Source organism: Bos grunniens, chromosome 9 (genome assembly GCF_055505025.1).
Source record: "Bos grunniens cultivar Pamir isolate PY7600 chromosome 9, Bosgru_T2T1.0, whole genome shotgun sequence".
Lineage (NCBI taxonomy): Eukaryota > Metazoa > Chordata > Mammalia > Artiodactyla > Bovidae > Bos > Bos grunniens.
In genome coordinates, this window is record NC_141173.1 from 70,631,598 (window position 1) to 70,644,435 (window position 12,838).

Below are 12,838 nucleotides of genomic sequence, written 5' to 3' on the forward strand. Positions count from 1 at the left end.
TGGGGTGCAAAGAGTCAGATACGACTAAGCTGGCACGCCTGCACAGAAACAAGATTCAAGTAAGTTAGTGCAGGTTCAGATGACACAGGACTTTAATCTCCAGTCTAGTCCGAAGTCTAAACTGCATGGAAGATGTGGATTTGGCTGATGTCCAGTGCTTAGGAGAACTGTTAGGAAGTTTCCAGGACTTGAGAGACTCAAAAGAGGTTGGAGCTTAGGATTCAGTTAGGGGAAATGTTATAACAGAAAATATGACTAGAGGTTAGGCAATGCCAATATCTCTACTGTACACATCTGTACATGCCCCAGGTAGATTCTCTGAGGCTTACTTCCATCAAGCTCTGAAGACCTAAGATATTTCTCCATTATAACATCTGACAGTTATTAGCATGGAGATAATCTGAGATCAACTTACAAAATGAAGAATCCAATGCCGAGTCCTTTACTTTGAAACAGACGTAAGACTTTATCAGAGGTCTCCTGACTTCCTTGTCTGGTCTTTTCTTGTGTTCTCAAGGTTGAAGGGGCTTGGGAAATGAGAGGACGAAGGGAGAATGGGTGTTCTGGCAGTGTGGGAGATTAAACAACTGGTTACCATAGCCTAGCCAAGCTGACATACAAAGCCAACTATAACAGAGAGGAAGATAAATGTGGGAGCACTGAGAACCAGACTCAAAGAGACTAGATAGTCTTAAGTGCAAATGTGCTCAGTCACTCAGTCGTGTCCAACTCCTTGCAACACCACGGACTGCAGCCTGCCAGGTTCCTCTGTCCATGGCGTTTCCCAGGCAAGAATACTTACTATGGCTTACTGTGCCCTCCTCCAGGGAATCTTCCCAACCCAGGGATCGAACTCAGGTCTCCTGCATTGCAGGCAGATTCTTTACCGATTAAGCCACCAGGGAAGCCCCAGAAACCCAGAAAAAAAACAAAGACTTATATTATTAGGTGAGTACATAAGTCCTCGGAGAAGGCGATGACACCCCACTCCAGTACTTTTGCCTAGAAAATCACATGGACGGAGGAGCCTGGAAGGCTGCAGTTCATGGGGTCGCTAGAGTCGGACACGACTGAGCGACTTCACTTTCACTTTTCACTTTCATGTGTTGGAGAAGGAAATGGCAACCCACTCCAGTGTTCTTGCCTGGAGAATCCCAGGGAGGGGAAGCCTGGTTGGCTGCCGTCTATGGGGTCACACAGAGTCGGACACGACTGAAGTGATGCAGCAGCAGCACATAAGTCCTAGGAATATACTACTTTTGAGACAAATTGTGATGTAGGCTTAATCTTTCTTTTATATAATCAGTATGTCATAGCATAACAATAACGACAAAATACCTTGCTATGGGAATCTGAGAACCTGGCAGAATCCTACTTCTGAGAGATCACTCACCAAGGTATCTGAGCAGATGACCAAGTCCCTCAAGTCCTGTAGGGGCTTCCCAGGTGGCATCAGTTGTAAAGAACCTGCCTGCCAATGCAGGAGACATAAGAGACAGGGGTTCTACACCTGGGTCAGGAAGATCCCCTGGAGAAAGGCATGGCAACCACTCTAGTATTCTTGCCTGGAGAATCATAGGGACAGAGGAGCCTGAAGGGTTATGGTCCCTAGGGTTGCACAGAATTGGACAAAACTGAAGCAACTTAGCATGCACACATGTACAATTGGCAAGTTTGATTAGAATCCAGAGTGAATGTTTTCAGGAGAGAATTCTAAAGTGCATATAGGACTCAAAGCAAAGTGTTTAGACTAATCTTGGCTACATTAAAAAAAAAAATCACTAGGAAGTATATTTAAATATACTGCTTCCTTTGTCAAAACTCCAGAAGATTTTAATTCAATCAATGTGGAGCCTAGGCTTCATAATTTAAAAATTAAAATTAAAGAGCTACTTTGGGCAATTCTAAGTTTACCCAGTACAGAGAACCATTTCCCAAAGATATTCAAATATGGTTTTGTGCATTTCTGAATTTCTAAAGACCTGGTAGTTCATTGTGGTCCATGGAAAGAAATCTACAAGACCCTGAATTAGATTTTTTCAAAGGACAAACAGAACAGTTGTCTACAGTGTACAGGAAATGAACTTTCATCTCATGACACTATTGTTATTACAGCTTTTTTTCCTGTCTTAACTATCCAATCATTAAAGAGCTATGCTCTTTCCAAACATTTAAAAGCCAGTCACAGTGATGTAATTCGTGCAGTTTCTCTTTGCCAGACTAGAAAAAGGAAATCGGTCCACTGTCTTCTGGTAGAACAGGTTTATCTAGCTAACAGAACAATGCAATCTACACTGAATTTATCAACGGAAGAACCTGTTAAGAGAAATACTGTTAAGAAGTACAAAATAATTTGTATTGTAAGTACATTTTAATATTTTCACCTTTGTAGTTTGTGGCAAAAGGTAAGGGTATGACTCTAGGATTGTATTTGTTTGCATTGCAATTTAAATATGAAGTTTTCAGTAACTGTGTTCAGTTTTATCCCTGATGACAGCTCTAACGCAAAGTGAAGGATTTAAATCACATTTTGCAAATAAGAAATTTGCATAGCAACAAATTAATATTGGGTCAATCTAAAAAACTGGGATCTGTGGCAAAATACTTAGCAGCACTGATTTTACCATGATTATAATTATAATTATCTCCCAAGTCACCTTTGTGCATCAGTATGTTAAGACCAGAGGGTGAGGAATTAAAATCAGTGTCTTCTTTTTTCAATTCTTGATTTTGTGCCATTTAACTTCACTCCTAGGGATGGACTCTTTTGCCTGTTTTCTCTTCCTTGTTCTTTTGTTCCGTAAGATCTTCCCTGGCCTAAAACAAAAACATTCCTTGATTTTATTACATTTTCTTTTCCTTTTACCATCAAACTTCTGACTCTCTTCATTGCCTCAGTTTTCTCACCAGCCAACCATTTTTTATTCTCTAGGTTTGGTGTTTTTTTTTTTTGCTGCACTGAAGTTGCTTCCTCAAAAGTCAATCCTTCTCCCCTGTCCTTCTCCCTGCTAAGTTTCCATAACAACAGTACACAGATACTGTGGAGTAATTTCTCACTTTGAATTCTCTCCCCTTGCTTTCATGATGACATTGAAATTCCTGTTTTTATCACTTTTCTCCTTATCTGAATTATTTGTTTATTTATCTTTCTTCTCTTTGGGCATTTCACCAAACACTGTGTGAAGATCTTTTCTTTAAGGACTCTAACCTTATTCATGGATTTAAGAGTGTATTCTCCACCAAGAATTCCGCATAAGCCGCTAGTTCTCACCTCTGACTGAGTTTCAGTCCTAAATTAGAAAGTGCCTGCTTGCCCTTCCTCCAGCATCTACCTTATAGTCAAAATCATTTGCATGATTTTCTCACAACTATCGCGCTGCAGTTTTCTCCTAGATTCCCAACTTTACTTAATGCCATCACCATTCTCTCTTTCATGCAAACATTGTTTGGAGGTGTAAGTGAAACAATGTGTGTAAGTATTGAGCTCAATAACTATAACTAAGGGAACTCTCAAGATATTCCTTTTTTTTTTTCTTCTGGGAATTTTGACATTTGTTATTCTGGGAACTTTTAGCTCTTATGCCATTTATCATACTTATCCTATCTTATAAATTCAGGGAATTATCAATTCCTTGAGAGCAAATCTTGTTCATCATATATTTCCCTACTTTGTATACTTTTAATGGTTTATCAGTACACATAAATAGAAGCTCAATATTTTAAAATCATAGTTCCAACCCTACTATTTCTAGATTTTAGTAAAAGTTGTATTAAGAAATTTTAAATATATCTGTGTTTTTGCTGCTGCTGCTGCTGCTGTGTCACTTCAGTTGTGCTCGACTCTGTGCGACCCCATAGACGGCAGCCCACCAGGCGCCCCCATCCCTGGGATTCTCCAGGCAAGAACACTGGAGTGGGTTGCCATTTCCTTCTCCAGTGCATAAAAGTGAAAAGTGAAAGTAAAGTCGCTCAGTCGTTTCCGACCCTCAGCGACCCCATGGACTGCAGCCTACCAGGCTCCTCTGTCCATGGGATTTTCCAGGCAAGAGTACTGGAGTGGGGTGCCATTGCCTTTTCCGATCTGTATTTCTAGCATTCTTTATTCAGTCAAGCTAAAATCAAATGTTGGTTTCTAGGTAATTTTTGGAGTTCAGAGTACTCCCCTCTACAATTTGTAGATAGCATAAGATAGTTTAAGATATATTTGTACCTTAATATCAAGAAACTTATTCAGAGTTACGTAGTTAGAGTCATGATTATACAAGATTGAAAATGAACCTTCTTACCCTTGAGGCTTCCCAGGTGGCTCAGTGGTAAAGAATTCACCTGCCAGTACAGGAGATACAGGAGACTTGGGTTCGATCCCTGGGTCCAGAAGATCCCCTAGAAGAGGAAGTGGCAACCCATTCCAGTATTTTTGCCTGGAGAATCTCATTGACAAAGGAGCCTGGCAGGCTACAGTCCATGGGGTCACAAACAGTCAGACATGACTGATAGTCTTATAGTAACAACAAAAACAGCTAGATGTTGCTTATTTTTCTAGCAAGTTTGAATGGTGAAAGAACCAAAAATAAGGTGTAAACTGAAATGTAGCTGACTCTGACTCCTGAGGTTCATCATAGGAAAGTTTCCCAGTGCATTTTTGCTTTGTAACATTTTTAGGCTTAATCTAAATCTGTGGCTTTTGAGAATGAAAATAAGGGGAAAAGTGCTAATGGTGTTATTTAATAACTGTTTATGTTCACTTTTATGCTTCAGCTTCTCTACTGAATGAACACCTGTTGGAGGTCACTGACCTTGGGCTAACTTTGAAACTTCATATGAGAATTGTTTTCATAGTATTTAACACGTTTCCCCATCCTTGAATTCACTTCCATTTTAAAAGTTAGATGTGTTAATTTTTAGTTGATTTCCAGAAGGCAAACAAACAAACAAATCTATACCTTATGTAGGGTCTTTATTATCGAAAGCAAATTTTGATACTGGCTTTTTTCTTTCATTAAAGCGATTTTAAAAAAATAACAAATTTCATTGGCATTATAAAATATTTTCCTAATTTTTTTTCCTAAAAAAATACACAACTTGAAAGTTGCAAGGTAAGTTTTATTTGGTACAAAATGAGGGATGCAGCCCAGTAGAAAGAACCTCAGATAGCTCTGAGAGATAGCTCCAAAAGAGGCAGTGGGGGAAAGTCAAAATAAAAGATTTTGGTGAAGGGGGTTGTTGTTATTCAGTCACTCAGTCAAGTCTAACTCTTTGCTACCCCATGTACTGCAGCACGCCAGGCTTTCTTGTCCTTCTTCATCTCTCTGAGTTTTCTCAAACTCATGTCTGAGTTTGAGTTGGTGATACCATCCACCATCTCATCTTCTGTTGCCCCTTTCTCCTGTCCTCAATCTTTTCCAGCATCAGGGTCTTTTCCAATGAGTCTGCGCTTTGCATCAGATGGCCAAAGTATTGGAGCTTCAGCTTCAGCATCAGTCCTTCCAATGAATATTCAGGGCTGATTTCCTTAAGGATTGACTGGTTTGAGTTCCTTGCTGTCCAAGGGATTCTTCAAGGGTCTTCTCCAGCATCACTGTTTGAAAGCATCAATTTTTGAGCACTCAGCCTTCTTTATGGTCCAACTCTCACATCCATACATGACTACTGGAAAAAGCATAGCTTTGACTGTGTGGACTTTTGTCAGCAATGTAATGTCTCTGCTTTTTAATATGCTGTCTGGGTTGTCATAGCTTTTCTTCTAAGGAGCAAACATCCTTTAATTTCATGGCTGCAGTCACCATCTGCAGTGATTTTGGAGCCCAAGAAAATAAAATCTCTCCCTGTTTCCACTTTTCCCCCATCTATTTGCCATGAAGTGATGGGGCCAGATGTCATGATCCTAGTTTTTTGAATGTTGAGTTTAAGCCAGCTTTTTCACTCTCCTCTTTCACCTTCATGAATGGAAGGAGAAGTTCAGTGCTATTAAGCACTCATTTTACAAAAGATTTTCTGTTAGTCATAAGGCACTCATCTCATCACGAAGAGATTTAGTGTTTTTCTAAATATGAAGAGATGCAGGGATTGGAATTGTGTTTCTGAAAATCAGTTTCTGAAAATATCTAGCTATCTAAAGACCTGTTCCACCAGATTCCCTGGAGCACAGAGTGCCTCACTCCGCCCTGAATTCCTTCACGGGGTGTTAAAGATCAACAGCTGCAGCAGCACAGGGTTCACCCTCCCACAGAGTCAGATGGCACATGCCCTTGTCGTTTAGTCACTGGCAATGCTCTTGGCAAGTGCCAGTTTGCAAAAGTATAAGTGTTAGTTGCTCAGTCTTTGTGATTCCTGTGGACTGTAGTCCATCAGGCTCCTCTGTCCATGAAATTCTCCAGGCAAGAACACTGGAGTGGGCTGCTATTTCCTTCTCCAGGGGAATCTTCCCCAAAAAGCAGATTCTTCATTGTCTGAGCCACCAGGGATGCCATTTTGTAGTTGACATAAGTAATCTGTGTACCTAATTAATTACTTAAGTAAACAGTGTGTTCAAGCTCTATCATCCAGGATACTTATCATTGGACTTGATGGGGAAAGAGGTCAGTGAAAAGAATTCTCTTTAATTTATATCAGTTTAATTTCAGTCACAGGATGAAGTCCATTACACTGAAGAGCTTTGTCAGCATGGTGATAACGATTATATACACAATCTTTAGTCAATGACTTCCAGATTACCCTAAAACATTTTTTTGCTATGTAGATCAAAGCAGGTAACTTGGTAGTTAATTGTTTGGAGATTATATTTTTATATGTTAAACATCTTCAGAGGAGAGTAAAAAAGTTGGCTTAAAGCTCAACTTTCAGAAAACTTTTTAAGATCATGGCATCAAGTCCCATCACTTCAGTTCAGTTCAGTTCAGTTGCTCAGTCATGTCTGACTCTTTGCGACCCCATGAATTGCAGCACACCAGGCCTCCCTGTCCATCACCAACTCCTGGAGTTCACTCAAATTCACATCCATCAATTCGGTGATGCCATCCAGCCATCTCATCCTCCGTTGTCCCTTTCTCCTCCTGCCCCCAATCCCTCACTTCATGGGAAATAGATGGGGAAACAGGGGAAACAGTGGCTGATCTTATTTTTCTGGGCTCCAAAATCACTGCTGATGGTGACTGCAGCCATGAAATTAAAAGATGCTTACTCCTTGGAAGGAAAGTTATGACCAACCTAGATAGCATATTCAAAAGCAGAGACATTACTTTGCCAACAAAGGTCCATCTAGTCAAGGCTATGGTTTTTCCAGTGGTCATGTATGGATTTGAGAGTTGGACTATAAGGAAAGCTGAGCACAGAAGAACTGATGCTTTTGAATTGTGGTGTTGGAGAAGACTCTTGAGAGTCCCTTGGACTGCAAGGAGATCCAATCAGTCCATCCTAAAGGAGATCAGTCCTGGGTGTTCATTGGAAGGACTGATGTTGAAGCTGAAACTCCAATACTGTGGCCACCTGATGCGAAGAGTTGACTCATTGGAAAAGACCCTGATGCTGGGAAAGATTGAGGGCAGGAGGAGAAGGGGACGACAGAGGATAAGATGGTTGGATGGCATCACTGACTCAATGGACATGGATTTGGGTGGACTCTGGGAGTTGGTGATGGACAGGGAGGCCTGGCATGCTGTGGTTCATGGGGTTGCAAAGAGTCGGACACGACTGAGCGACTGAACTGAACTGGACTGAAATATCTTCACTCTTTTCTCACAATCAAAAACCCTGTTTCCTGGAAATGAGGTAGTTCATGATTTCAGAGTTTTGGGATACTTTTAAATAAATAAGGCTTCCTTTGTGGCTCAAAGGTAAAGAAACTACCCACAATGCAGGAGACCAGGGTTTGATCCCTGAGTTGGGAAAATCCTCTGGAGAAGGGAATGGCAACCTACTCCAGTATTCTTGCTTGTAGAATTCCTTGAAAAGAGGAGCCTGGTAGGCTATAGTCCATGGGAGTGCAAAGAGTTGGACAGGACTGAGTGACTAAAGTAAATGAATCATTTAAATAAATGATCTCCAAACATGTATCTAGCTAAGAAAGGAAAATGTGTAAAGATAATTGGCCCCCTTGGTTTCGTTTTTACTTTAACTCAGTTTGGGGTTAAACCAACTGGGACTAATGTATTTTAATTTAAAATCTGTAATCAATGGTATTTTAAAATTCTGGTATCATGAAAAGCTAGCACACTGTGCTCCTATAACAATCACTGGGGGAGACAGGGTATCTGGTTTTTTGTATATTTTAATGAAATTGTAAAGATCACATTTTTAAAAATTTTATAACAGGTTCTTCTCATTTTGTTGGTGGCTGTGTCACTTGCATTAGGCCTGGTGGCTGGACTCAGACAACAAGAAGAGCAAGGTACACTCCTCAGCACTTCCTCAGAATATTTTTTTCCTTCTTCTTTCTCCTCACCTTCACTGTTAGAACTTGGACTTGCCTCCTCTCTCCTGCATATAGCTCTCCCCCTGCTAGGCTCCTCTTTCTCCCACACCCCATTTTCCTGTGGTTAGCACTATCCATTGCCACTTCTGGACTTTTCCCTTTGACCTCATCTCCCTTCTTCTTTGAGGTTCATATCATTCCAGTTTTTCCCCACTTACTTTTCATCACCTTTCTAGAGGACTTTGGTAACTGGATCAAAGGTTCCTTCTCCCCCTACTCCTACTCTATCATTAATACCAGATGATAAACTCGGCCTTGAAAGTCTTAGTTGCTCCACTCCCAGGACCTCTAGCCACCACATTTGTACTTGACATCACGTTAATATTACCCTATCTTTGAAATCTCATTATTTCTTGCTTAGGCAGTGCCACTTTCCTGAAATAGAGTGCACAGTAAGAGCTTCACAATTATTATTATTATTATTGTTGTTGTTGTTGTCATAAGAAGCAAAGAAAAAATAGGAGATTCGTGGCTCAAAATATCAAAACACCTCACATGTCTTTTGCCATATCCTATTAGTATGTAAGAGTAAATAAACCATTTATAAGTGACTCTATAAATGCACTTAATGTGCATTTACTATAATCTTGCTATGTATTGTTTAGACACTTTTATTCAGGGAAAGTATTGAAAGGTTGTTGCTGACACATGAAAAGACGTTGGGATTCTTGGCTTCCGGAGGACAATTCAATCCTGGGCCAGAGATGAGGCTTGTTCGCTCAGAACTTTGTGCAATAAAGTTTTATTAAAGTATAAAAACTGGATGCTTGGGGCTGGTGCACTGGGACAACCCAGAGGGATGGTATGGGGAGGGAGGAGGGAGGAGGATTCAGAATGGGGAACACATGTATACCTGTGGTGGGTTAAATTTTTATTTCTTTAAAAAAAAAAGTATAAAGGAGATAGAGAAAGCTTCTGACATAGGCATCAGAAGAGGGCAGAAAGAGCACCCCCTTGCTAGTGTTAGCAATGGAATTATATACTCTCTAATTAGTTATTACAGTGAATCAAAAGAATCTCTGGAGGTTAAGACCTCACTAGACCTACTCCTATAATTTACATTTTAAGATAATAGGATTAGCCAGAAGGTTTTTTCCAGAGACTGTCCTCAAGCAGGATACATTATTGTTATATAATCCTGAGGAATGTAGAGGGGAAAGAAGTTTGTCCTTTCTTCCTCCTTGAGCACTCCAGACCCCTCTATCCTTGGGGACCCCTAGACTTTTTATCAACCTGCCTAGGAAATGACTCTCTCAGTATGAGATCCAATGTTAGATAATTTATTCTCCTTTTTTAATTTGGTTGATCAGCTTCTAATTTGACTCCAATGGAGAAAGTCTTATTGCTTCTTCATTGGGAGACCCTTGGTGATGTTAACTGGCAATTTTCCAATATGTTTTCAGTTAATTTACAGACATGCAGTTCCCCTAGTGTCACATGGGAATACAGTGGAACTGAGAGATGGGCATTGACTGGAAAATGCCTATCTTTTCTGGTCATTTTGTTGCTGTGTTTCTGAGCTGCAGTACTGGTCCTAGATCTAGCAAATGTTGGCAGGACATTTTGGTGGTATTATTCTGATGTTAGTGCATACAAGTGGGCATCAATTCTTGGTTATTTGCTCCCAAAAATCACATAACTTAATTGCAAAAGGCAATAGGAATCTCTGAACAAAATCTCCAATTAATCCAGCTCTTTCCATCCATTCTTTACAGCTATTGACAGGCTCCCCAGAGTCATTGTTCCTCATTCTCTTCCTTTCATCTCGGTCCCTCAGGGCTTATATGCCATCCTTCCCCTCACTCTCTTGCCCAGGGGATTGGCGTTTAACACTGATCCCTCTTTTCCAGCATCCTTAACATAGTCACCCCCTCATTCTTACACCACAACTCTTGTTTCATAATCCCCAACTCTTGATCATTTTCACCGTTCTCTGCTCTAATTGACCTACTTATCGTAGGCAGTATTTTTTCCAAGTGCGAGTTTTTAAACTAGTTTTTCTAGTTTGAATGACAATTTTATCTTTTGTGCACATCCTTTTTTTACTTGTTTTCAACAAATAAGCACTGACTCTGTACTCAGTGCTATTATAATTACTGGGGATATAGTGATATAAGAAACAGACTAAAATCCTTCAAAGAGTTTACATTCTAGCATGGAATACAGACAGGAAAAAATATGCAATATATATTATATATACTATGATAGAGAAAGTGCTAAGGAATAAATAAAACTGAAAAGGGGAACATGAAATATAGAGTCAGGGCAGGTAAGAAGTATATAATAACTTTTGAGTAAAGAGCTAAAGGAAGTGGGGAAGAAACAAGGATATTTTGACAAAGAACGTTTTAGGCAAGAGAAAATAGCAAGTGCTATTCTTGCTTGGCATGTTCTATTTAAAGAATAACAGGAGATCAGTGAGCTAGAACTAAGAGGACCAGAGGGAGGGTAGTCATAAAATGAGATCAACCAAAGAAAAGTCAGATCATAGAGGGGTTGGTAGGTCAAAATATGGGCTTCAGCTTTCATTGAGTGTGATAGGGATTGATTGGAGGTTTTGAGTAAAGGAATGACATGCTGTTGTTTGCTTTTCTTTTCTTTTCTTTTTTTAGTTTTAAAAGGCTTGTATTTTTTTAATTATTATTATTTATTTATTTTCATTTCACATATGATGTTATACATGTTTCAACGCCATTCTCCCAAATCATCCCACCCTCGCCCTCTCCCACAGAGTCCAAAAGACTGTTCTATACATCTGTATCTCTTTTGCTGTCTCTCATGCAGGGTTATTGTTACCATCTTTCTAAATTCCATATATATGTGTTAGTATACTGTATTGGTGTTTTTCTTTCTGGCTTACTTCACTTTGTATAATGGGCTCCAGTTTCATCTACCTCATTAGAACTGATTCAAATGTATTCTTTTTAATGGCTGAGTAATACTCCATTGTGTATATGTACCACAGCTTTCTTATCCATTCGTTTGCTGATGGACATCTAGGTTGCTTCCATGTCCTGGCTATTATAAACAGTGCTGTGATGAACGTTGGGGTACACGTGTCTCTTTCAATTCTGGTTTCCTTGGTGTGTATGCCCAGCAGTGGGATTTCTGGGTCATATGGCAGTTCTATTTCCAGTTTTTTAAGGAATCTCCACACTGTTCTCCATAGTGGCTGTACTAGTTTGCATTCTCACCAACAGTGTAAGAGGGTTTCCTTTTCTCTACACCCTCTCCAGGATTTATTGCTTGTAGACTTTTGGATCGCAGCTATTCTGACTGGTGTGAAATGGTACCTCATTGTGATTTTGATTTGCATTTCTCTGATGAGTGATGTTGAGCATCTTTTCATGTGTTTTTTTAGCCATCTGTATGTCTTCTTTGGAGAAGTGTCTGTTTAGTTCTTTGGCCCATTTTTTGATTGGATCGTTTATTTTTCTGGAATTGAGATGCAGGAGTTGCTTATATATTTTTGAGATTAGTTGTTTGTCAGTTGCTTCATTTGCTATTTTTTTCTCCCATTCTGAAGGCTGTCTTTTCACCTTGGTTACAGTTTCCTTTGTTGTGCAGAAGCTTTTAATTTTAATTAGGTCCCATTTGTTTATTTTTGCTTTTATTTTCAATATTCTGGGAGGCGGGTCATAGAGGATCCTGCTGTGATGTATGTCAGAGAGTGTTTTGCCTATGTTCTCCTCTAGGTGTTCTATAGTTTCTGGTCTTATGTTTAGATCTATAATCCATTTTGAGTTTATTTTTGTGTATGGTGTTAGAAAGTGTTCTAGTTTCATTCTTTTACAAGTGGTTGACCAGTTTTCCCAGCACCACTTGTTAAAGAGATTGTCTTTTCTCTATTGTATATTCTTGCTTCCTTTGTCAAAGATAAGGTGTCAATAGGTGTGTGGGTTTATCTCTGGGCTTTCTATTTTGTTCCATTGATCTATATTTCTGTCTTTGTGCCAGTACCATACCGTCTTGATGACTGTGCCTTTTTAGTAGAGCCTGAAATCAGGCAGGTTGATTCCTCCAGTTCCATTCTTCTTTCTCAAGATTGCTTTGGCTATTCGAGGTTTTTTTGTATTTCCATACAAATTGTGAAATTATTTGTTCTAGCTCTGTGAAAAATACTGTTGGTAGCTTGATAGGGATTGCATTGAATCTATAGATTGCTTTGGGTAGTATACTCATTTTCACTATACTGATTCTTCCAATCCATGAACATGGTATATTTCCCCATCTATTAGTGTCCTTTTTGATTTCTTTCACCAGTGTTTTATAGTTTTATATATATAGGTCTTTGTTTCTTTAGGTAGATATATCCCTAAGTATTTTATTCTTTTTGTTGCAGTGGTGAGTGGAATTTTCCCCTTAATT

The 12,838-nt window shown here is 39.5% G+C and overlaps 1 protein-coding gene across 1 annotated transcript in view; it reads left to right on the forward strand.

The window, feature by feature from the left end:
- Positions 1-2,199: 2,199 nt before the first annotated feature.
- Positions 2,200-12,838, forward strand: part of ENPP3 (ectonucleotide pyrophosphatase/phosphodiesterase 3) — an 88,298-nt gene continuing 77,659 nt past the window's right edge. Inside the window, exons 1-2 of the mRNA XM_086316475.1 lie at positions 2,200-2,360; positions 8,311-8,386. Of these exons, the coding sequence (XP_086172601.1) occupies positions 2,283-2,360; positions 8,311-8,386 (154 nt within the window). The 5' untranslated portion in view covers positions 2,200-2,282. The remainder of the gene's footprint in view (positions 2,361-8,310; positions 8,387-12,838) is intronic.